At 51.3% G+C, this 25,425-nt stretch overlaps 1 protein-coding gene and 1 long non-coding RNA gene across 2 annotated transcripts in view; one reads left to right on the top strand and one right to left on the bottom strand.

Moving 5' to 3' along the window:
- The window catches only part of LOC141373193 (uncharacterized), a 37,888-nt gene extending 21,969 nt beyond the window's left edge, over positions 1 to 15,919 (bottom strand). Inside the window, exons 1-3 of the long non-coding RNA XR_012378902.1 lie at positions 15,834 to 15,919; positions 15,053 to 15,178; positions 14,674 to 14,838 (exon numbers count right to left, since the gene is read on the bottom strand). This is a non-coding gene — a long non-coding RNA (uncharacterized lncRNA). The remainder of the gene's footprint in view (positions 1 to 14,673; positions 14,839 to 15,052; positions 15,179 to 15,833) is intronic.
- Positions 15,920 to 15,936: 17 nt separating this feature from the next.
- Positions 15,937 to 17,952, top strand: GSC (goosecoid homeobox). The gene is made up of 3 exons (XM_025869169.2): positions 15,937 to 16,475; positions 16,922 to 17,181; positions 17,522 to 17,952. The coding sequence occupies exons 1-3, from the start codon at positions 16,121 to 16,123 to the stop codon at positions 17,675 to 17,677; spliced, it is 771 nt and encodes a 256-aa protein (XP_025724954.1). The 5' UTR covers positions 15,937 to 16,120; the 3' UTR covers positions 17,678 to 17,952.
- Positions 17,953 to 25,425: the final 7,473 nt, after the last annotated feature.

Raw genomic sequence — 25,425 nt, 5'->3', positions numbered from 1 at the left:
TTCCAGAAACCTGGAGGGAGGCCCAGAACAGATTCTCCCTCAAGGTCCTTAGAAGGGACCAACCCTGCCAACCCCTTGACCTTGGATTTCCAGCCTCCAGACCCTGGGACAATACATTCCTGTTGGTGAAGTCGTCCAGGGTGTGGCACTTTGTTACGGTGTCGTGACCCTGTGTTCATGGGCTGCAAAACATAGGGGCAAGAGCCCAGGCGGGGAGGCAGAGCCTTGGGGTCATGGCCAGGTTCTACCACTTCACAGCTGCTTGAGCTCAGGACGATCTGTTTCTCGCTAGTCTCGTTTCCTCATTTGTCAGTAGAGGGGAGTGACCCTGGGACAACTTGGAACTGCTGAAGATGGCGGGGGGGGGGGCTTGCATTCCACTGTGGTCATCTTGACTGGCCGGCATTACCTCATCCAGCTTTGTTGACTACAGGACTCCTTCATGGGAATCTTCTCACCTGAGTTCCGCTGGGCATGGCCACATTTTGACTCCCTTTCACACTCAAGGCCAGCTCATAGGGGGTAGAACTAGACAACACAATCCAGTCGCCCAAAATATCCCGGTGCTGCCTCAGTGAAGGACGAAGTTCGCTTATCTGTCTGCGACTGAACACGACCCACTGTGCACCAGGCATTACAGGCCTCACCTGGGTCACTGTCGTGGCCTAGACGGTGTCCCTGGAACCCAGGACATTACAGGAGCCTTCCTGGTCTCCCCAGCCCACTGTGGAAGTGATCGCTCAATTTCTTAGCTCTATAATTGCTTCTCTCAGGGGCTCTGGTTGCCTTCCGTTGACCACCGTTGTAAGCAAGGGGAGGAGGTTAAGGAGCAAAGTGTAAAGAGTCTCGGCCTAGAGCCACCCTGTCTGAATCCTGACTTGGCTCTGTACTAGCTGTGTGACCTTGGGCAGTTTCCTCAGCCTCTCTGAGCCTCAGACTTAGCTTGTGTAATAATGACGTGCTTCTAGGCGGGTGGTAAGGACTGGCTAGGGCCTGGCATATAAGAATCATTCAATGAACGTCAGCTGTTTTTGTTAGCGCTTCATCTCTCAGCGTGTTTTCTCCCTCCCACTTGTCATTAGGAGCCAGGATTTTGGTGTAAGAAAAAAAAAAAAAGACCGAGATCTGAGTTTTAAAAGGTTAAATATAGCCTGACTTAGAGTTAGAAGAATCAGTACAAACTCATGATATAGTTTATCCTTTAAAAAATTAGCTCATATTTTTTACCTCTGTTAACTCTAGATCCACTGAAAAGGCCCAGAAGCAGTATCTCAAGAGTGTAAATGAACATCCCCAGTATCCAGACTATGGTCTCTAAACACCGTTTCTCCCTTCAAGAAACCAGGGAGGGTTGATTCCGGTTCTTGGGCAGGAAATGAATGAGAGAATCCTGGAAAATCTTGTCATATAAGAGAGCAGGGCAGCCAGGAAAGACTACTGAGGCACGTCAGCTTAGGACTCAGCCTGTGAAGCATCCAACTCTTGATTTTAGCTCAGGTCACACTCTCAGGGTTGTGAGATTGAGCCCCACCTTGGGGGCTCCGCATTCAGTGTGTCAGCTCGGAGTCAGCTTGAGATTCTCTCTCTCCCTCTGCCCTCCTTCACCTTGTGTGTTCTCGCTCTCCCAAATAATAAATCTTTAAAGAAAATTGTCTTTAAAGATGCCTCAGGGTATTATAAAAAATGACCTTGAATAAGCTCCTTAAACTCTCGGTGCCTCGGTTTAACCCATACATCGGGATAATACTATCACCTACCTCTGAGGGCTATTACGGGGGTAAATGAGAACGTAAATGCACAGCCTCTGGAGAATGCCTCACTCATCGTTAAGTGCTCAACAAATGGCAGCTTTTACAGACATCGTGGTTCCTATCAGATCCCTAGGCACTGCGCAGGGGAGCGGGGCCGCATAGGGATGGGGCTGTGGGGAAGACCAGGGAGGAACTGGCTAGAAGAATACCAATCTAGTGAACAGAAAATACCATACAACACCTGCTGTCGTCATGATGGGACCCTAGAGCCCAGGGGACAGGGGCATGGCAACTCCTCTGAGCTGAGTGGTGAGCAGAGGACAGCGGCTCAGTAATAGCAACCATACAGCGCACTGCTGCTAAGCGAAGGGGCCCTGCAACGTAAGATGCATCATTATTTTATAAATGCTCTGCCCATTGATGCCATCAGGTATTTAGGTCGAACCCTAACATTGGATGCGTTGAAGTGTGGATAACAAAATAAGCGTATCTCAGAATTGGCAAAATACAGTAAATGCCAAGCACGTCATCTGAGTTAACTCTGCAGAAACCCTGGGAGATGCATGGTCAATAAGATCCATTCATTCTCATCCTGGGGTTCATGCGGCTCCCAGGGGTGGCCCCTAACTCTGATTTCACTCCAGACCTACACCAGATCCCTAAGTCAAACCTCTAACCCTACCGTAAAAGTAGCCCTATCCTTAACTCTAATACCAACACCGTTAGCAGCCCTAACTCTATGTCAGCTCTAGTAGGTCTGTTTTTCTTCTTCTGGCCCGGTTGTCAGTCTGTCTGCGTCCTCTGCCCTCCAGGCGCAGGTGGGTACCCCAGCGCTGCCACAGCCCATTTCTGGAGAGGAAGACAGCTGGGGGAATCTGGCCACGTCCCACACCTGCGGTCAGACCCACTTCTTCTAAACCCTCCACATTGTCCCCTGCTGCCAAGGGGAAAGGGTAGGGCAGTGATTCTCAGACCTGGAGTCCCCTGGGGTGGTTTACAAAGTGCTACCACACCCCTTTTTCAACTGGTCTCGGTGGATTGGGAAGCAGAATGGTGGAGAAGGTGGCCAGGCCGCTCTCCACCAGGTGCCTGGTTCAAATCCTGGTTTCACCTGCCCACCGTATCTCCTCATTAACCCGACCTTAGCACCTGCTAAGCACCATGTCAAAGTCACATGCACATCTGTGCAGACATACCCACTTAGCACCTTCATTCTGATGTGATGAGAGCTTTAGCCCAACGTAGCCATAGAGAAATTCCTATTCTCTATCAGTCTCTCATGTGCACATGAAGGAAAGTGAGAGCCAGGTAAATTGTTTTCCTCTAATAAGAGTCCAACTTCTGTGAATTATGTGTTTCCACATAGCGTAGCATCACCCTCTGGGCCACCATGCCTGTGAAAGCGACCCCTAATTGGCTCCTTTATTCCTCATAACAGCCTATGTGGACAGGACGACTACTAGCCCCACTTTATGGATGCAAAAACTGAGGATCAGGGAGGTTCAAAAACTCCGAGCAAGCTAACACAGAAAGCCCATGCTGGAGGTTTCCATTCTCGGCATCCGCTCTTTGCCTCGCCGTGGGCTGAATGCAAAGAGTGAAGGCTTGGGGGAGGGGGGGATGTGGGTTTGTCTAATACTTCTGCTTTCTTACAATCTGTAAGATCATTTAATCTTCCAGGATCCCATTTCCTCATGTGCAAATGGGGATAATAATGCAAGTTAAAAGGCCTTTAAAGTATATTAGAGATAAGGAAGTACTATCAAGATCTCCTTTATCTTTCCCCTTGAAGAGGATTGAGGTGAATTTTCTGAGTCACATTGAGTATCCGTACGCTGCCTTGAGTCTGAAAGGTGTTTAAAGTCTTGGAAAAATGCAGAAAGGCTCCCCAGGCTCCCATTTAGTGCCCCGCCTCGGTGAGGGTGCAGGAGTCCTGCTGCCCCTCCTGTCCGGGCCAGAATGCTTCCATTGGCTGAACGCCTTCTGTGCACCAGGTACTCATCTGTCCAACAACACCCCGAGAGTAGTCCCAACAGGTAATCTTACTCGGATGAATCCTGAGGCTCTGACACCCTGACACCTTGCCCTGGCCCCCTTGTGACCTGGCTAGGAGTTGGTGAAATCAGGCTTTGAGCTCAGGTCTGAGTATGGTGGTCGGTCCAAAGCATCCGGACATCACACTTACACGCCCCGATTGTCAAATGAAGATCAAGCAGGCTCGTTACAAAAAGCCTGAGTAGGATCCGTGGCTATAGACCCATCAAAATCCAACTTGGCATCTCCAACGGAGTTATGAGTCTCTGTGACTCCGTGTAACTCAGACATTTGTGCTCTGTCTGTTGGAACACATACTGTGACAATAATTTCCTGTCCTGTTCACTGCACCCTCCTAGCTAAGATCACCTGCTTTATTTCTCCTTAGCCATGGCTCTTTATTGCAGGCAATGTCTTTGAGTGTAAGGGACTTACCATGAGGTCAGGGACTTTTTCATGTTCATCTTTCTTCCCCAGCACGTAGCCCCCAGTGGCCCGCACACAGAAAGCAATCGATAAATAGCTGTTGAATGAGTGCACTGTGAATATGAACTTGAAAGATCAAAATATTAATTTCATGCTATAAAATAGCAATTCCTTTGTTATTTTAATTCCTTATAAACGATTTTCAGCTCCGTTTCACAAACATCCACTGAGCACCTACAACAGGCCAGGCACAAAAATGATTATAATTTTAATGATGCTCACTTGCTCCCCTTGTTTCTCAAGAATTAAGGGGTACCTATGGCAAAGATTGGGGTCCCCATCGCAGAATGAGAAGTGACTTACACACATGAAGGGCAAGTTTGGGGACTAGAATCCAGTCTTAAGACTTTAAAACCATAATGTGTCCATTTAGGACTCCCCTCCTGTTCACGCCCCCAGCCATGGTCCAGGAACCCAGGGGAGCAAGTCATTAGCGAGGGGGACTCATTTCCAAGGATGCTGTTTGCCTGTGATGAGGTGTTAGTTGAGGAAATGAGGAGGGGGGGAGTCGCTTATCCCATTATTTGTTTGACCTTGGTGCTGTTTCCTTGGAACACGGCCTGTGCGGAGGAGGAAAGGAGTTTCAGATTTTGTAGATACTGGGTTTGGATTCATGCTTAGTTTTAATTTCACAAGTAAAACACGGATGCTGTGTCTTTGTACAAAAGCAAAACATTAACAATAAGACTCCAGTCCTCTTTAAGCATCTACTCCAATCCCAGACCTTCCAGATCTTTCTCTTTTGTGTTTAGATTTATTTCTCAAACACCATACAGCACTTACTATGTTCCGTGCATTGCTCGGCTTTCCAAATATTAACTCATATGAGCCCATAGTCAATGTTGCTGGGCTGTGTATGTGAGCACGCACGCGCACGCACACACACACACGCACACACGCACACAGAGTCATGATGTTACAGTTCTGTAACTTGTCTTTATTATTCCACAAGACATCCTGGAGATCCTTTCATATAGTACATATAAGATGACCTTATTCTCCTCAATGGCCGCGTGGTTATTTATGACGCGCGCGCACTGGTATATTTAATGAGTAGGCTACCTGTAACATTTAGGTTGCCCCCTAATGAATTTCATCATCCTTCGTGAATATCCTTCCGCAGACCTTGTGTGTAGTGTGAGTGGAGGGGATCGCTAGGGTGGATTTACTCAGGGGTCTTAAATCTTAATCTTCAGTAGGTTAGCGTATGAATAATATATGTCACGCCCAAACAGGTTTGGGGCAGGGTGGTGGGGAGGAGGAGGCGCATGAAGAGGGATAGGGCCTGGGGTTACGTGTGAACCCTGACCTAAAAACTGCCCCTTCCACACTGGCTTCCTTGGGAGGCAGAGATACCTCCTCTGGAGGTGTGTGCACAGCTTTTCCGGAGGACCCCACCCTCCCAGCAAGTGGTCCCTCAGCTTCTCAGACTCCCCACAGTTGGAAGCCACCCTGATTTTTCCCACAGCAGAGTTGGAGTAGCTGTTTTTTTAAGAAGGAAAAGGCTAGGCTGCACAAGGAGGGGTCTGGTGGAAGGAGCCCCAGGCTACCAGGAGGCCCAGCCAGGAATGATGGTGCCGCGACCTCCCCTCTGAGACCAGGAGCAAAGTGGTTAGACTTCTCTGGCCCTCGGTCTCTTCATCAGGCAAGCCGAGTTACTTGGCCCTGCCCTGTGGCTCCGGGTTACTTTAATCTGAGAATCCCATGTAGTGGTGGAGAACTGCAATTCCTAAGTGATGCACCATTTTCCTTGGGAAATCCCCCAGGATAGGATTCGAAGCTTTTGTTTGGCAGCGAGCAAAATCCCAGTCCTCTATCTACCGGGCTCCAGGTAGTTATGCTTCTCTGTCCCTTGGTGAATAGCTTTCTTAAGGCTGTGCACAAGAGCTGGGGAGCCCTCATGGTAAATATCCCCTAATGTGGGAAGGATTTTGCACCATAACAACGACTAACCGCTGCTCGATGGGTGCACACGCTCACTTGTCGTGAGCGTGGGATCCTACCATCTCCATTTTACAGAGTCCAAGACTGAGACTCAGAGAGGTGACGGGGTTTGGCTCCCACTCACACAGTGTGCAAACGTCAGAGCTGGAAGTCAGCCTAACAACGAAAAGCCTGGACTTCTAGCCACTACACCACCCACAGCAGGAAGCAGCTCTTGGAATTGGAAGCTCTGGAACCAGACAGAGAAAGTTGAGCTTTGTCAGCATTTAACATGACTCCTCTGCGAGATGAAGGGCAAGGGCCTAGAGTTTCGCCGTGGGGTCTCTCCTTAACTTGCTTTGTCGCTGTGGAGGGGCAGGGAGTGGTAAGCGCGGATTTCAAAGAGGCCCCTTTGGGAGGCCCACCGGCGGTACCTGTCACTGCGTACGTCTCTAAGAGGCCATGTTTTCAACTACCCAAGAGCAGGAGGAAAGCATCACGGAGGGCCAACTTTGCCCAGGCAGCTCTGCCCCCACCTCTCCATGTGGCCTTGTACTGGATTCTGACCCTTTCTGCCCACCCCTCCCCCAGGCCGTACCCCTGGGAGATGGGGATGCATCCTCCCTGAACCGAGCCGGAACTCAAACTGATGTTGAAGAGCAGCGGATGTCTGCGCTGAGATGCAGTTCCAGCTTGTTTCCTGACTGCTCTCCCATTTCACAGATGGGAAAAGGAAGGCTCCAGTGGAAACATAAGCCAGGCCAGTCTGGGGAGTCTTCGTGCTTTCTTCACGTGCTTTCTTCCTGACCCTCCCAGAGGACAATGGGCCACTCCACCCAGATGTGTCAGTCCTCAGGTACAAAGGTGACGGTCAGCCTCCATGTGTGCGCAGGTGTGTCTGGAGAGACACAAGGTTACCCGCACGCCAACTCACTCCCGTGCACACGCTAGCCACACGATGATCCCAGCCAGCGTCCGGGCAGACGGATGGACAGACCTTCTCCCTCACCTGCTCTTTTATTCTGTTTCAGGAGAGCACCCACCATGGTTAATGAACACTCTCCTGCTAATGGTCTTTAGCCTGGAATTTGGGGGGATGTAGAAGCAAGGACGTGGCGTAGGGGAAGGGGTGAAAATGTATTCTTTCCTCAAACAAGTGACTTAGCACATTCCCTGGGCCAAGGCTGGTGGTCAGCTGGTGGGACACGTGGAACAGAATCAATGGTGGTTCTGCCTATGGGGTCCCAGCCCCAACGCCTCCAACTCTAGGAGGTCTCGTTCTGGAGCCCAGCAAGGCCCCAGTGATTACCTCCAGGTCTTCAGAGTGGCGGAGGCCATGTCCACACAGCTGGACAGGGAAGCCAGTGTGGCCCCGCTGAGCCAACAGGAGAAGGCCACGTAGGAGGGGGGAAGAGAGGCAGAGAAGGCACAGAGAATGAGCAGCCCAGAGCCCCATTTTGTAGAACCGACTGGGTGGTTTGTCCTAATTAGACATAGTCATGGCTGATCCTCAATCCCAGTTTCCACCGCCTTCCGCCCCAGGATGCAGATCTTTGCTCCCATTTAGAACAGGAACCCATAAAAAGGCAATTTGTTACTAGGTTGCGAGAGGAGGTCAGCCCAGACAGAGATCCAAGGAGTGAGATTTCACAGCGACTCCAGCTTCCCGAGCGAGAAATATTCAATAAAGAATTCCCCTGAAATATGGAGTGGTGCGCATTCGTCACACATATTCAATATCCACCCTTCCTCACCAGATCACCCCTGCCATGCAGAGAGCTCTGAAAGCAACCCACTCCACTGCTGCTCTTCTCTGGAAGGACGTGAATGGTGAACAAGTTATTTCAAAAATTATTTCAAGTGAAACATTCACTTGATCATCTAGTTGAAATTGGAAAGCTACTTTCTGAGGGTTTTGTTGGGGGGGGGGATGGGGAAGAATGGCCACAGCTTAAATCAGAATGTGGATAGCATTATCAAAAACTTCTGTTCCTGTCTTAAAGTCAACTGGCGATCCTTTAAGATCCAAATAATTCCAGAATCCTAGAGTTTCATAAAAAGCATCCTCATTAGCTGAGCACTGACCGTGTTTGTTGATGCCAGCATTTCACTTGCAAATATTGCGCTGACCTACCAGGCAGAGCTGAAAATGACTCTATCTACAAACCTTCTGAGAGGGGAATGAAATGTTCTTTGGGGACCTGTTAAAAAAACCCTGCAAGGTATCATGTGGACAAGAGGAGTTCTTTTCAGTTCAACTGTCCTATGTTTGGCTCATACACTCAATTCCCCAAGCTATCATTACTACAAACAGACTACTTTTCCCCATTATACATAAATTACAAACAACCCAATGACAGGGGAGATGGACTCTTGTGATTTTAAATCCAAGACCTTCTGGTCTGCAGAAAGAATGTTACTGCTAAGTGAAACCAAATCCACCTCGCGGACCCAGCATCATTCAGTTTTCGTCCCTGGCTGCAGGCAGATACCCAAGACAAGAAAATAAACACAAGCTCGAGAGAGAAGGTGACCAAGGAGCTGGTACCGGGGTTCACTGGCCCGGAAATGACCAAGTGTGCAAAATGAAGGTGTAGGGGGCTGGGGGAAGGTGTGTGTGTGTGCATGCGCACACATAAGGCAGTGTATTCCCCAAATCCTGATCTCCTGGCTACGAAAAGATAATAAAAGCCCCAACACAAATCAAAAAAATGGAAAGTTGAGGGTGTTTCTGGGACTTCTCTTCCTTTTCCCCCTCAGGGACAGAGAGGTGATCTGAATTATCAGCCTCCTCTGCCCATGGCAAAGCCAAGTTAAGGTTGAGTGACAGCATCAGACCCTCTGGCTGGTGGGATTGAGCAGGTGACATGGCCTGTGACCTCCGAAAGTGGCTTTCTTCCCCCCATTCCCCGTGAATCTGACTCCTGAGGCTTCAGAAGCCTTGATTTCTGCACATAACCAATGGACAAGGGAGTCTGGCTGCTTCTTTAAAAGGCAGACACGAATGAATGGGCCCAAGTAAGGGCCCTTTCTGGAGTTCGGGAAAACTGTTTTAAAACCACCACTGACAGTGATGCTGGAGCAAATCCGAGCCTCCTTGGTGAGTGACTGCTTTGAAGGACAAGACACATCTGGGAAGACCCTTGTTAGTTTCCTCACTCTGATGTTTTAAAAAGAGCCAAAAACGCTACCTGCTATACATTTCACATCCAGATCTTAAGAGGACGTGGTGCCCAATGACCACTTTAGCAAGTCCTCCTTAAAAAGATGAACCCGCTAGCAAAGTTTCATATGACACGTATCCCCACCGATACTAACCTTTCCGGACACTACCACTACCACTCAGACACAGCTATCTTTTCCTCTAATTTTCAGTTTTATTTCATAATATTCTCTCCTTCCCAAACAAAACAAAACAAAACAAAACAAAACACAAAAACCCCAAAGCCCTCAACCTCTCAAATTATCTTTTAAGTATTAAGTGTTCTTCTCTTACCCCAAATACATCCCTTGCCTAGCTAATTTTGATCACAAACACATTTTGGGGGTAAGTTCCTAAAAGTTAAGCAGCCAAAAGCTACGGAAATATTTTATTAGAGAATCAATTGTTTTTCTAAGAACTTTAAAATGACAGCTACTAGGGAAAAAATTACCCTTATTCATTTCAAAATGGACAGAAGAAATTAGACAGGAATGTAGAACGCTCAGGAAAAACAAAAAAAGTCTGGTGCCTTCTTTATGCTCTGAAATATGGCCTTTCCTTTCCGGTTTGCTGACCACAGTATGATGTGTTGGAATGCGTAAGAAATGTAAATAAAACACCTTCTCTTGTCTTTCTGGGTCAGCCTTTTTTTTTTTTTGCTGCATCACGGCTTTGTCCCAGGACAGTCTCTCTACAAAGAAGATCTCAGTCTGCTCCCGTGGCTCAACTGTGTACAAAGAAACCTGTCTCCATTGCTTCCTATCTCCCCTTAGTTCCTCCAAAACTTCACAGAGGGGAGAGATCTCTCGGGAAAGTCTGTGTAGGACAACGCTGACCTACAGGATAGAGAGGGTGGGACAGGGAGAGCAGGGGGGAAGGCGAGGTGGCTGCCAAGCCCGGGTGCAAGTCAAGGTTTGGCCCCGTCTAGCACTGGGGTAACCGGGTAACCTCAGGGGCCGGGCTCCTTGCTCTGTCTCCCTCCCTCTGGGCGAGGGGCCTTCCAATCCACATCCCAAGCTTGTTTACGGGAGACAGAGATATTAGCAACAAATGCATTTATGCAGATTTATCAGTGTGTTTCAGAACCGCCTGGCAGCCCAGAAGTGCTTTCTGAATTGTGCCCTCTGCCGTCTCTGCAATCCCCAGCGACAGCCTCCCACTGCGAAAGACCCCCGTGCATGACTCAGACCCGCCATTTGTGTCCAGTGATTCCGAGCCCCCGGGTGATTCTCTTCCCAGACGGAGTGATTTTTGCATCTTAATGGGTTCTGTGACACGGGAGCCATTTCGCTGGTAACGTCCTGAAGTGATACCTAGATTTTTAACACCTATTTGTGTGTTGGACGGATTGGCTCAGCTCTACATAAGCATTTAATGATAAGGCAGTCAGTCCCAGCCCTGCTTAAGTGTCCCCTCAGACGGGCTGGCTTAAAGAAAAATGACAGAAAATGTTCTTTAATAACTATGGTTTATCCATTTCTTTCAGATAGTAAGTGGCACGTTCTCACCTCATTTGTAGCTTTTAATCCCAAATGGACACTGCTTTTGAAATATCCTCTTTCTTTCCGTTTTTTTTTTTTCCTCCCTGAGGCTGCCACTGGAAAGTTGAAATCTAGCAAGAATGTAATGGTAGGTGCCACAGCTTTCAGAATTACAGGGTGACCGCCTGAGCTGATCCTAAAAAGCAAGTGTCTTTTTTATACCGCATAAAAGGCTGAAATGTTTACATATCAAAAGGCTATAGGCCAATTTCTGTCAAAATTACACATGAAGTTAAGCAGTACAAGCAATTTATTTAAACACTAGTCATTGTAGAAAAATTCAAAACCATATGCTCTTTTAGCAGTTTTTCACAAATGCATTTGACCCATGACTTGGCTAGACATACAAGCTTCATAATTTACTCTAAATTTCAAATCCTCTTGACGTTTAAATAAAAGATCTTCATTAATGAGGTTTACATGAATGAAAACTTTAGAAGCTGATATCGGTTAGCGAGGGGCTGCGGGACCCGTCTGTGCATTCGCTCTAATTTTCAAATGACTGACTTTGCTAATCATTTCAAGAGAAAGTTCCACTGAGAACAAATTATCGTCATTTGCATTCTGTGATTTGCAAAAGCAACGGTGCAAGTCACTTTGAAAGAAACTTGGGTAAACAGCTCGGCTGAGAGTGTATTTCTGCAACCCTGGAAACCCGGAGCTATTTTTTTTTTTTCTGATGCTTTGGGAAGACGTCATTTTTCGACACCCTCTTCTCCCCCCCCGCCCCCCTCCCCGAGTTATGTTGAGTTTTCCTAACACCTTGATTATTTCGTCCTCAGGGGCTCAGAGTGCTTATTTGGAATGTTGCAAAACTTTGAGCAAAACTCAGCTAGTAAGCGTCCCTACATCGCCCTTGACTGCCTGCAGAAGATCCAGCCCTTGCGCGCTTGCCCCTTAGCGGGGTGGTATCTGCTCCTGGATGTACTCCACCTACCCAGCCTGACACGGAAAACCCCCTGGGGCTACCGGAGGTGTCCTCCAAAGAGCAGGGCCACGAACCGGGGTTTGAGCACCATTTTTGAGGCACTGGATTTTTTTTTAAAAGCCCCTCAAAAAAAAAAAAAAAAAAAAAAAAAAAAAAAGCCGATTTGCGCTATGAAGGCTGGATGGGGTCTCGACGCTGTGCACCGGCTGCATCCGGGTCTGCTCATTGTTCCTCATTCCTCCGACCCAGCTAATTCTCCCTGGGGGAGGGGGGGGTCCCCTACCTTTGAAAAGGACACGTCAGCTTTTTTTGCCCATGCCACGAAAAATCCTTAAGGGCATCCGATTATGAGCTGTGATCGGCTGAGAGGCTGAAAGAATTAGGAAAGTTCCCCAAACCGCAAGAAGTTAGGACCGCACGTGCATTTTTTTTTTTTTTTACAGCCACGGGTGCGTGCGTGTGCGTGGTGCGTGTGCGGAAGGATCGTGGGCGACAGTTTCCTCCCGGACGAGAATCTCTTGGGGAGGGTGGCGATAGCCAAACGCACACTCCAAATTTGGGCACTCTGTTTTAAATCAGAGAAGCAATTTAATCTCTGCGCTATGAATTAATTTAGCGATGATTGTGGAGGAATAAAAAAAGCCCCTTGTCAGATACCGAACCGCACCGTATACCTTACGCACTCAGAATCCGCTGATCTATTCTTTAATATATTAAAAATGAGGGCTATTACCGGGGCGACTGACTCCTCAACAAACACATTTTCCTAGACTTCTGGCATGGTGATTGCTTTGTGTGAAATCGTGTTTGGGTGATAATAAGTAAAATCAGCGGCGTGTTTACTGCATGTCCGACCTAAGCGCTTGCTGGCCGCCTCCGGACGCTCGCGGTCCTCCCATGCTGAGCGGTGCCTGCGGGGCCGACAAACAATCGCTTAGAAACAGGAGGCAGGCAATTTGTGTGCGTTGCATTTGTTATTCCAGTTGCCCCTGGCTTCACGAGGCGGATGATTGTTTGTTTAGTGCCTGGCGGACACTTGTGGGTTTCGGCCCGCGGAGGAAGCTCAGCGCGGGGCGCCGCACCGCTGACTGCCTTCCCCTGCTCCTGCGCCCCGCGGACACAGTGCAGCCTGCAGATTGAGGGGCAACAAGGCTGGGGAGCCCCCGCCGCGAAGGGGGTGAGCTCCCTGAGAAAGAGAATAACTGGCTGAATAACTGGGGCAGAGAGGCTTTTGGGTCCCTGTGTTCTCTTCGCAGAAAGTCCCTTCTGCAAGAGGACAGAGCTTTCAGACTCGCTTGTCCTAATCGTGGACCTAGCTGATAGAGACCCTACCCTGGGAGGGGGTGGGGATAGCAAGCTCCTTTGCCCCAATGAAAAGAACTAGAAAAATGCCCCAAAGTCTACCCCCAGTCTCCTTGGCGAACGGGCGACAATTCTCTATCCTCATTAATTCTTAAGGTTGTAAGGGACCCAATGATTGTTGGCGTTGGTTCCATCAACTAAAAAAACAAACAAACAAAAACAAAAAGACAACAAACCGAGACCTAGAGAGGAGGGATAATTTGCAAGGTGGCAACGTTGGGTCGAGAACTCTGACGCTCAGACTCCCTGTACAGTGCTCTTCCTTCCAGGAATCGGATGGTGCCGAGAGCGCACTGCATTAAAGCAAGGGGCGAAGTCTAGGGGTTTGCTAAATATGATTATTAAAAAGAACTATGTACCAAGTGGAAGGAGGCATGACGTGTGTGTGGCGGAGGCTGTCTTATTTAAAACCTAGAAATTGCTCTTTTTAGAAATCTGGCTGACGTCTTGGCGCCTTGCTGGTCTGAGCACCTTCACAGAAATGGACGAGGAATCGGCCTCGGTTTTCTGCCTCCGCCCGGCTCAGCTCACACACGCGCTGCCCAGAGCGCCCAGCCCCGAACGCAAACTCGGCCAACTCACTACAGGAGTTGCAGCCTCTAGTTGTCTTCCATCAGTTGCCCTGCAGAATCAGACCCAGGAAAGGTTGGCGGGGAAATGTGTGCCCGGAAACTGGTGATTTTTAAGTCTCCCGAGTGGAAAAAATGCTTCTATCCCTAGTTAGTAGCAAAGGGAAAGCGCTGCACTTCTTTCCCTAGACCTGACCTCTCTGAAGGGGAGGGTCACTGTCCGTCCCCTGGGAGTGGTTTCTAGTGTTTAAAAAAAAAAAATCGATTGCCTTCCCAAACTGAGACCCATCCCGGTCTTGCCCTAATCTCCCCCTACAACAACTTTTTAGTCCGCTCAGCGTTCAAAAAGGCAAGGCTCTTGGGCCCCGAGCGGGTGGGCCTGAGGGTGCAGAGGTCCACGAAGGGCAGGCCTAGGAAAAGCGCCGCCGCCTAGCTTCTCTCCGGCCGCTCCTGCGCACTGCCCGAGTTCTGCGCCCCGGCCGGACCTAACCTCAGCGCCACGGCTCCTCTGACCCTGGAACAGTAATTGACAAGTGCCCTTTCCCCTTTGCCCTGCCGCCCGGGAGGAGGCAGCCCACAGACGTGGCCTTGCTGAAGCAACATCAGACATCCCTGCGGGGATCCCTGTTAATTAGCCCGAGAGCAACAGGGAGAAATGGGCGTTGAGTTAAAGGCGGCCCTCCTTCGGCAAACCCGAGTTGCCCCCCAACCCGGCCCTCGGGCCGTCTCGCCGGGGCTCGGCCCTACCTCTTCCCCTGGAGTGGCTGGAGGTGCCTGCGCGAAGGGCCGAGAAAGGACATCTCTGCAAGGCTGGGGCTTGCGCCGGGCCCGCAAGTACCTCGGGGGCTACTTTCGTTCCGCGCGCACCATCGCCTACCTTCTCCAAGGGCGCTCTGCCGCCTGCGCACGGTCGCGGGCTGGATGCGCCTCCGGCAGGCAGCTCGGGCGGACGAGCAGTGCGGCGCCGAGGATCCCGCAAATCAACGGCGGCCGCCTGCGGCAAGCAGAGCCCGGCTTCTGCCAGGCCGCCGGGGCTGGGGGCCTGTCGGGTGAAGGACAGCTAGGGGGCCTGTCCCATTCAGGGGGCTGGCGAGACGGACGGGGAGAATGCGACTCAACTGTTGGGAAACGGGCTGGGGGATCCCCAAAGCCCCATTTCTGGATTTTGGATTGAAAACAAAAACAGGATGGGGGAGAACACACCCCATTTCCAAGAATAATTTTTTAAAAAGCAAAAGATAAAACGTAAAACCTACCGACACCCACTCAGGGAACAGCTGGAAGCATCGCTTGAGCGTGTTACTCTTGGTGGCGAATTTTAATTTGGTCTCTGCTGTGTAAAGGCCTACGGATTCCTATGGTAGTTGTCAGACCCAAAGTGACTGCGAAAAAAAATAGACACATATTTTAAGAACCACAACGCACCTCTTTCGTCGATTTCGCCTTTACAAATTTTGGCCTTTGCAAAAACAAAAGGGTTGGGGGTGGGGTTACCCTGTTCCACTCGGGAGAGAACCTCGAGATTTAAAAAAAAAAAATAGAGGTGAAATTTGACGGTGAGGGCTTGGGGGTCCGGAAGAAGAGCGGAGTTTTTAATCTTAAGAGAGGACGCAGCCCCTCACATTTTCTAGGACAAAACAAGTTCCGAAATGGGGCAAAAAGTAGCCCCAAAGTAAAACTGGCCACAATAAATTGGAGTTTCTCGCAGAGGAAATCGCACCCAATAATAGGACCCAATCTGAGAAAAAAGGGTGGGGGCGGAGAGGTCGGGCGGAGGGAGTTGTTAACTGCGCCGCACAATGGAATTAATGAGATTAACCGGAGCAATTAGGACGCCCGCCCAGCTCGGCCGGCCCGCGGCGGGGCCGCTGAATGGGAAAGATTAGGTTAATTTCATTAATTTGCAATCCACAATCCCTTCTCTGGCCCCCGCAACCCCCTCCCCTTGGCACCTCTCCCCCTCCCCCTTCCCTAAAGCCCCCCACCCAAAGGAACAGAAAGGGCCAAATCTGGTTCTGTTTGTCATCTGCATATTACCAGGAACTAAATCCAGGATGACGTCGACTCAGTATAAAACCAACAAGAGGTTCAGCTGGTCTAAACTCCGTCCTACCCGCGGGTTGAGTTCGGCGGACGCTGCTGCGAGGGGAGGGCAGGAGGAGGGAGAGCGGACGCAGGGGGCGGGGAGGGGCGCGGGGCTGCGCGCTCGCCCGCGCTCTCTTTCGGTTTGGTCGGCCGCTGGAGGAGAGTGGACCCCCCCCAACTTTGAGGCTTTTTCCCCGGCGCCTCCCCGCCGCCCCCCGGTCCCGGCGCGGGGCTCGGGGATGCCCGCCAGCATGTTCAGCATCGACAACATCCTGGCCGCCCGGCCGCGCTGCAAAGACTCGGTGCTGCCCGTGGCGCCCAGCGCCGCGGCTCCCGTCGTCTTCCCGGCCCTGCACGGGGACTCGCTCTACGGCGCCGGCGGCGGCGCCTCCTCGGACTATGGCGCCTTCTATCCGCGCCCCGTGGCCCCCGGCGGCGCAGGCCTCCCGGCCGCGGTCGGCAGCTCCCGCCTGGGCTACAACAACTACTTCTACGGGCAGCTGCACGTGCAGGCGGCGCCCGTGGGCCCGGCCTGCTGCGGGGCCGTGCCGCCGCTGGGCGCCCAGCAGTGCTCCTGTGTCCCGACGCCCCCAGGTAGGGTCGCGCCCGCGCCGGCCTTCTTGCCGCGGTCCTCGGTCCCTGGGGCTGGCGCTGGTTTTTGTTTTTTTGTTTTTTTGTTTTTTTCATTTTTCGCACTAACTTTTCTCCTTGCACATACGAACCTCCCCCCCTTTTTTTCTTGGCCGATCCGGCACGGGGGTTTGTACACTTGCTGTAAACTTGAGGCGAGAGTTAGAGGAAACTGTAACTTAGTGGCTGCGTGGGGAGACGAGGCTTTTGGGATTCCCTAACTGGCCCTGGGAGTGTGCGGGTGGACGCTCTAGCACGCTTCCCCCATTGCCCTGCATTTCCGATTTCCGCGCGCCCCCCATTCCCAGCGCCCCGTTGCAGAGGATTTTCTAGGGGGAGCGGGTCGCAGCGCGGGCGGGCGGTGTGCGCAGTGGCAGGGGAGCCGGCCGACCGTGCGTCCTCTGTCGCAGGCTACGAGGGCCCCGGTTCGGTGCTGGTGTCCCCGGTCCCGCACCAGATGCTGCCCTACATGAACGTGGGCACGCTGTCGCGCACCGAGCTGCAACTCCTCAACCAGCTGCACTGCCGGCGGAAGCGGCGGCACCGCACCATCTTCACCGACGAGCAGCTGGAAGCGCTGGAGAACCTCTTCCAGGAGACCAAGTACCCAGACGTGGGCACCCGCGAGCAGCTGGCCCGGAAGGTGCACCTCCGCGAGGAGAAAGTGGAGGTGGGCGCGCCTGCGGGCCCTTGCCGGCGAGATCGGGCCCCCGCCGGCTTAGCTCGGCTCTGCAGCCGGGCTCGGCTCGGGTCTCCCTGAACTTGACCGACATCCCGCGGCGGCCCGGAGGCTGCTGGAGGGCGCCTTAGGCCCAGGAAGTTGCAGGGAAATGCGGAAGCGGGAGCGAGTCTCCCGTCCTTTTGTGGGCGTGCGCGCGGGGTCCCCGGCTTCCGAGCCCACGCCGGCGTCATCCGCGGCCGCCGAGGGCCCCCCGGGGTGCCGGGGCCGCGGGGGTGGGGGGAGCGCGCCTTTGATCTTAACTGTTGTTCTGTCCTCCGTTGCGCAACAGGTCTGGTTTAAAAACCGCCGTGCCAAATGGAGGCGGCAGAAGCGGTCCTCGTCGGAGGAGTCGGAAAACGCCGAGAAGTGGAACAAGACGTCGTCCAAGGCGTCGCCCGAGAAGAGGGAAGAGGAAGGTAAAAGCGATTTGGACTCGGACAGCTGACGGCCGCGGGCCGGCTGTGGTTCTTGCCTAACTCGAAGGACTTGCACAGACAGACGATACTACTTTCTTGCACACGCGCTGCCTTGCGGGAGGGGCTCGAGAAAGAGGAACGAGGAGCTGTAAATAGTGTACAGAGCCGGGAGGGCCGACGCCTGGGGTCGGGGTCGCGCCGGGGCTCGCAGCCCCGAAGTCCGAGGCCGCCGGCGCCTCGCTCCCCGCCGTAGTATTTATAGTTAAGTTAACGGTGACAATACAATAAAGTGATGGCGATGTAGACGGGCCACATTCTGTATTTCCTACCAACCTCCCCCACCCCCATCTGAGGCCCCATAAAGAAATCTACTTAGTCTTGTAGCTTCGAAAGAAAAATCGGGCAGCTCTGACCTGGCCCGGAAAAAAAGGAAGAGAAAAAGAAACTCTGGGCATGAATTCGTCACAGGACGGGTGTCCTTGCTTTAAAATCCACTTGGTCTCCAGGGCTGCCGGGAGAGGGGGAGAGGGGCTTTGCCGGGCTGCCGGGGGTAGGTAGCATTGCCCAAGAGAGGGGACAGCATGGGGTTCCTGTTCCCCCTCGCCCTGGGGAGAACAAGGACTTTTTTCCTCCCTGTTGCGGCTAGGACGCCATAGCGGAAAAGCAGGATCCACCGCGGAGCTCTCTCCAGAACTGGCTCAGCCATCCCTGTTCCCACGAAATCCCCAGATTGAAGGCTGGGACTCCTAGGGGGGAATTAGGTGGTGGGCATGCCTCTCTCCCGACACTTTTTTGGATCTTTCGTGGCTGCTCTGGGCTGCCCTGCTGCCCCACAACCCTGCTGGGCACAGCGCCTGTCCTGCCTTGCGGCTCTTAAGCTGCGGCCTGGGGCCCACTAGGGACCTCCCCGGCGCTGGGCCCATGGTGCTTTAGCCCAGGCATTTGGGGTGGCCAGATCTGTGCCCTGAGCTCTGTCTGCGAGTTGTATTAAGAACGTCGGGTGGCCACCGAGGCACTTTGAGGTGGGAGTGCTGATGCCCTTGGCGTTCTCCCCCCACCCCAGTCTCCCCTGTGCACTAGTTGGGGCGGGAGGAGGCGCACCCCTGGAGCGCAGCTGGTGGGCTGGTCAGCAGCTTGTGAAGAACTGGAGAGGCAGAGAAGCTTCCCAGTGCTGGTGCCGACTGAGCTGAGTGCTTGGGACAGGGATGAAGACAAGAGCATGCATATTGTATGGTTCCCGGGACCCTGGGCCAGGGGTTGGGGTGGGTGGAGATCAAAGGCCAACAGGAATGGTTTTTAATGCTTCACCTTGATTGATTTTACAATAAATCCATCTTATAGGTAAGGAAGCTAAGACCCCCAAGAGCTGCCAGGGTTGGCGGATGTGTGTGCTCCCCAGGGAGCAATGAGCTGCTGCTCCTACCTTTTCGGCTGCCTGGGGTATTTGGTGTAAGGACCCTCCAGGGGAGGTCTGTGCATCTCGCCTGTGAAACACAGCGCATGTAGAAAGGAGGGCTTTTTACAGGAGGCAGTATTTTTTCCCCCCACAGCGTTTTCATGTTTAAAAGGTAAAAGTGACTCCTGGAGTGGGTGAAGGGACACTTATGAAATATGGAGTGACTCCCAGTTATCACCTTTTTAATAAGGAGTATCCCCCAGATGGAAGCAGGAGACAGCTATTTGGAGGCCAGGTGCCTAGAGGGTCAAGGTCACCTTGGCTCATGCGTGACCTTGAGCAAATTTCTGAACCCATTGGCTTTGCACCTTCTGGGACTGTAAAATGGGCACAACTTTAATACCTCCTTCCCAGGGCTGGCATGGACAGAAAAGGCACGGAACTCCTATAGAATAGCAGCTGGTATGGGGGGAATCCTTCAACATGGCTACATACTTTTTAAAAAATACTGTTATTTGTATTGTATCAGACCCAGCGCTTAGAGAGATTTATGTCCATTCTCATTTTGCTTTTCAAGAAACTGAGGTGGGGGAGTTGGCGCCATTTTACAGAGGAGAAAATTAAGGTTTCAGAAAAGTTAAATCTTTTAACAACGTTGAGCTTTAGAAAATACTCATCTTTGGGCATCTTTGCCCAAGTAAGTCTTATACCATAATTGGGAATGTTTCCACTAATATCAGTTCTGGTGAGAAATAATTCAAGAGGCCATTACATTAATTTCTAATGAATCTTGCAATGGCTGTTACATCTCCATGGTGAGAAAGCCTTGCCTGCCTTATGCCCCCCCCCTCTGTTGCTGTTCCTAGGTGCTGTCGTCTGTCCCACTGGAGAGGGGTGGCCAGGAAGAGCTCTGACTTCTATCCTTCCTCCAGTCTAGAACATTCTAACATAGGACATAATTGGGCAGCATCATTCCACCCTGAGACATCTGATGTCCCAGAACCCTGTTAAAAACTCCCGTGTGTCTCTGTGCATGCCTTGCCCTTGGACTCCCTATAAACAGGGATCTTCCATTTTAAAAAATGATCTGCATTTGTCTAATCTGGAGAGGTGTCCAGTCAGGTGGCAGGGGGAGCGGGGTTGCAGGAGTAGGTTCTCAGACATTCTTCCCCCCAGGAGCACCTGTTGAAAAGCCAGGACAAGTGGGGTATGCAAGGGGAGAGAGGGGGAAGAGCCAGGGCGCTCCTCCCAGCTTGGCCTCAGGCAGATGCACGCCAGCAAGACGAAGGTCCTTCCCTGTCCTTCCCACAGTGCATGAGCCTAGGCCCAGCTTACTGGAAACAAACATAATACACATCTGGAACGAAGAGGGAAATGTCAGGGTGGTCTAATTATATATAGTTAACCCACCTTTTGCATTCCCCAGTCAGCTGTGGGGCTCAGACTTTTGTCTTAGCCTGGCCACTGGAGTCAGGCAGGGACAGATAGTGTCATGGAACAGAAGGCAGTTGGCCTTTAAGAGCTGTCTTCGGGCTTTGTCATTGTCTTTGAGAATTTGGATCCCAGTGTTCGAAAGTGGTGTGTATGCATGTTGAAAGGGGCAAGGCATAAGGCAAGAGACTGCCTGGATGGCCTGTAGCCTATACAACACCTTCCCCCCAAAATGAAGGTGTTCTCTCCATTGGACAGTCGGGCAAACTGAGGGACAAAGTTAACACAAGGGGCCAAAATGACAATTGTCATCTTCAAGGGACACAAGGCTCTTAAAAATTTCCATAAATCAGGCTGCCTCACAGAACTGAGAGTATTCTTTCCAGTGGTGATGCGGCTGTGTATAAAAGTTCCCCGACAGCAAATGATCCGCAGGAGTGAATGCTCTTGCCCCTGAGGGACATAGGAATTAATGTGCCCTAAAGTGCCAGAAAGATTCTGGCAAAGAAGAAGAATGACAATCGGAGCCCCTCATAGGAGTCTTAGCACTTTCCACCACGAAGCCCTTCCACGTACATCTCTGGCCCTCTGGAGGGGAGAATCGCAGCCCATTTTGCAGATGGGAAGGAGACTCCCGACAGACCAAGTTGCCTTGCCCAGAATGCATAGTAAATGGCACAGCAAATCTTGGAAACCCCAGACCTGAGCGGACGCTCCCACACACGTCTTGGGTTGGTAGCAAAGTATGAGGTAAGGGCTTCCAGCTGCCAGGTCACCTGGGCCAAGGAGGGTCCTGGCTGCAGGCAGCTGACAAGTATGGAGAATGGAGTGTGGGGGGGAAGAGCCGAGATTCTCGGGTTCTTGGGTGTTGCTGCGTAGCGGGTCTGTTCTTACCATTGTTGTGGTGAGCTGTGCTGTGCGCATGTGGGGTGGGGCACAAGGGCCTGTAAACAATTGCTTTCTAAACCACACTCTTGGGGTGTATGTTTCAATGACAGTTCTTGAATCAAGTTCCCTTTTACAGACTTTGGAACTTTGAGCTCATGTCTTAAGCCTCGTATGAAGGACGTCATTTTAATGGGTACGTGTGAGATCGGAGCTGGTAGATTGCGCTTTCGTTTCTTTGTATGTACGGGGGTGGGGGGGGGGTCGGGCAGCTGGAGGCTGGGAGGTAGGGGGTCACAGGGTGCTTTTTGTGACTCATATGGGGTTTTAAGTGACTCAAGTAAAGTTGTTCAGGCACCAAGACTCCCACCCAGAGATCCCCGGTCAGGTCCCACAAATTCAGTTTCCCTTGTTCATGGCAAACTGCAAATGCAAACCTCCACCTTCAGGAAGATGGAATTCCAGCCTGGGGAGGGCAGGGGGACGGTGGTGTGGCGAGTGGGTGGCTGGGCGGCTGGTACCAGTGTGCATCTGAATGGGGCCACGCGCCCATCAAGTGACCCGGGAGAGGTTCCTTCCTCACCGCACAGTGGGCTCCGGTTGAGGATTAGAATAATAATCTAAGAACCCGGCAGAGTGTCTGACACATTTATTATGTGCTTTGAAAAGCACCCTCAAATTGGCTGGATAATGCCCTGCATACGTAGGTTGGAATTAGGAATTGAGGAATGCCCCTTGTTTTTTTTTTTTTTTTTTTTTTTATGTGGTATTTGTTTTTTTTTTTTTTTTAAGATTTTATTTACTTATTTGACAGAGACACAGCGGGAGAGGGAACACAAGCAGGGGGAGTGGGAGAGGGAGAAGCAGGCTTCCTGCCGAGCAGGGAGCCCGATGCGGGGCTCGATCCCAGGACCCTGGGATCATGACCTGAGCTGAAGGCAGACGCTTAACGACTGAGCCACCCAGGCGCCCCGCCCCTTGTTTTTTAATTGTTGCTGGTGTAGCAGTTTATGCATGAGCACAGGACACAGACTGTAATGACATTAAATGTGACCACCATGGATTTAAGCCAAGGAAGCATCTGATAGGCATAATAGGTTGTATTCTCCCTAAGATGTTTAGGATGAGGGGATGAAGAGCGAAGGAGAGAATTTGGCATGGGTTTGGATTCCATTTCCAAGATTTATGAAATGACCTTGGAGTTTTTCAAAAGTAAAATGAAAACAAAATGTGGCAGCCAGTGCAGAGCTTCTTGAAAGTTCTGGAAGAGATGGAGCCAGCTGGGTCTTTGTTGCGGGGGCTTTGCACTTGTTGGGGAGACGTGGTGTGTCCCCGATGCCTATCCCTGGAGCCATGTAACAATGCAGAAGACCTCTGGCTTGGTTTTAAATCTGGGGGTGGGGTGCGGAAAAGCCGTTTTCTTTTGCAGTCCAAATGACCCACGGGACAAACAGGATGCATTACAGCATGTCACGGTATTTGTAAGTGGGTCTGTAATTTTTGGATTCCAGCGGCCATGGTCATTTGCTCTCAGGTGTCCAGCCCTGGGAAGCATCAGTGAAGAGAGATCTTAAGAATCTCTCTCCCAAACCCTCTCTTCCCTGGGATTTGTTCCACTCGTACCTTCTGTTTTCCTAATTCCGAGGTCCTCTGGAGTCTGCTGACCAGAAGCAAGCGACCGTGTTCAGTCTCGCCGAGCGTTTGCCCGCCCTCCCTTACCCTGAGCTGATTGTATAGAACCTATCATTAGTGAGATAATTTTAGCTGTGATGGACAGAGTTCAAAAGTGTCCATACCCTTTCCTTCCTGATCTTCCAGTCGTAGAATGCCGCGCCCTGGAAATGCTCCCAACCTGTTGCATCGGCGAGGCTCCCGACCACAGAAAATGCCAGCAACAGCAGGTTCAGGAGACAGATTCTCTTTGTCGGTCTGAGCAAGGCTGAGCTCCTTTCCTGGCTATTGCCATGCTCCCAATGCTCAGAACTAACACACAGTTAACTTGTTTAAAAAAAATTTGTTGGTGGGGGGGGCAGGGAGGGAGGATGGGGCGGAGACAGAAATATCTTAAAAGTAAGAATTTTTCAGAGGAAAGCAAACCCGGGATGTCCAGCAGCCTACAGTGAGAAAGATGGTGTTACCCCAGGTGCAGTGTCCCAGGTGGCCGCCCCGCACGTGGCCACAGGGCTGCCAGAGAACTGACCTCATGGCAAGGCCGTCCCTCCAGAGAGGGTGAGCTTGTGGCTGGGGTTGGCCTGCGCCAGCCAGGTGGCGGCTCCCTGCATGCAGGCCAGCCTCGGGGGCCGCCGCCGTCTGACTCGCCCCAAGCGGCCTCACCGTGACTGTGTCCACTTTAATCGTGTCCCAAGCAAATTTTTGACATCGCCCGGCAAAGGCCTAGAGACACTTCTTTCCAGATGGAGTACGGCTAATCCTCCTTTGAAAATCCTCAAAAGTGCTAACTATGGGACCAGAAAAAGAAAACTGCCCTTCTCTGAGAAACGGGGAGGCCCAGAGCATTTGGAAAGTCCCCCCTCTTCGAGGGAGACTCCGAACTCTGTGAAGTCGGAATCCCAGCTGGTTGTTTCATCTGAAGATGTTCCGACTCCGGGGCCAGATGGCTGGGACATCAGGGGATGCGCATGTTCGACATTGTTTTGTATTTGAGGAATAAATATTTAAATCTGAAACTGAGTGAATCACTTTCTACTGAAGTGGGCAGGGATGGAAAGTTGTGTATGCTGGTGGATGTCCCCCACTGTCCTAAACATCACCCCAGCCTGTGTGATTCCTGCCACACTCAGAACCTTCAAAGAGGGGGTCCCCCCTGGGCTGGTGCAGGACGCCAGGAGCGAGGTGGGGGTGCTTCCTCTGCTTCGGGGTTCCGTTCTGTTTCTTCTGATCTGTGTCTGCTTTTGCTCTCAGACTCCCAAGGCACGTGAGTGAAAATGGAGACCCCTTGTCCCTTTGTCTTCGGTGTGATGAAACCCCCTTGGTTTTGTTTCATTTGGGGCCTGTGTCCTAACTGGTCTCCGATACGAATGTGAGCAGCTGAAAAAACTTAACCCTTTTCTGGATTGTCATTAAAACTCTCAAAAGATTGTAGGTCTTTATGGTTTAGATTTGAGTTTATAGAAGATGTGTAGTTGTTTTTTTTTTAAAGAAGGGAGTTTTGTTTTTTTTTTTTGCAACTTCCAGAGGGTGTTGTAAAAAAAAAAAAAAAGGATCTTATGTTAGTTTGGGGATTGGCAAGTTTCATAATCATTTTCCTGGCCATGTCCTTATCTAATCCCTTCTAAGCCTTAGGGGGCAGGGTGCAGGTGGCGACGGTCATCTGGTTACATAATAGTGGTTACTTACACAGGTTTTGTCCTGTGTCTGGCCTGTACTGTTCTGACGGCTGTCATCTGTGATGAATCCATCCTGTCTGCCCCATTAGCAGAAGGTGAGATGACATGTCTATTCAAGTAAGGTTGGATCTTGGACTCCAAGTGCACTTCTCTTTCTGCCCTGCCGGACCTCCTTAATAAGGACCCGCCAGGAGTCTGGGTTTGAATCTCTGCCTGGTCACCAGCAGGAAATGTCATCTTTACGCTTCAGCCCCCTCATTGGATGTCCTCCCATCAAAATGGGAGGATGATCGTTTCCGGCAACACATGAAAATTACCTGGGGCTTTGCAAATGCCCGTGGTTAATGACGGGAAACATACCAACACAGTAACAATACTCATGAGCGTATAATCGAACAATGTATTTATTCAAGACCTTCAATGAAAAGGTAGTAATGATGGCCTCCATTCAGCCCACAGATATTAAAAGGGTGCCCAGTCTCTGCTCGGTACTGTGCCAGGTGCTGGAGAGAGAACCTGTGCCCTCTTAGAGTTTGTGTTCTATTGGAGCAGACAGTCACTCACCAAAAAAACAGGCCGTAATTTCTGACCGTGCTAAGTACCAAGATGAAAACCAGGAGAAAAGAGTGTTAGCGGCTGGGGCAGGAGTTGGGATATTTCGCAGCATGGTCTGAGGTCTGTGGTGAGGGGATTAAATGTTACCTCAAGTAGTCCTCCA

This window comes from Callorhinus ursinus, unplaced genomic scaffold (assembly GCF_003265705.2).
Source record: "Callorhinus ursinus isolate GAN/ISIS: 27379988/994484 unplaced genomic scaffold, GSC_fseal_2.0 scaffold8, whole genome shotgun sequence".
NCBI classification, from domain to species: domain Eukaryota; kingdom Metazoa; phylum Chordata; class Mammalia; order Carnivora; family Otariidae; genus Callorhinus; species Callorhinus ursinus.
Note: the sequence above shows the minus strand (reverse complement) of the source record. Positions and strands in the feature narration are given on the sequence as shown.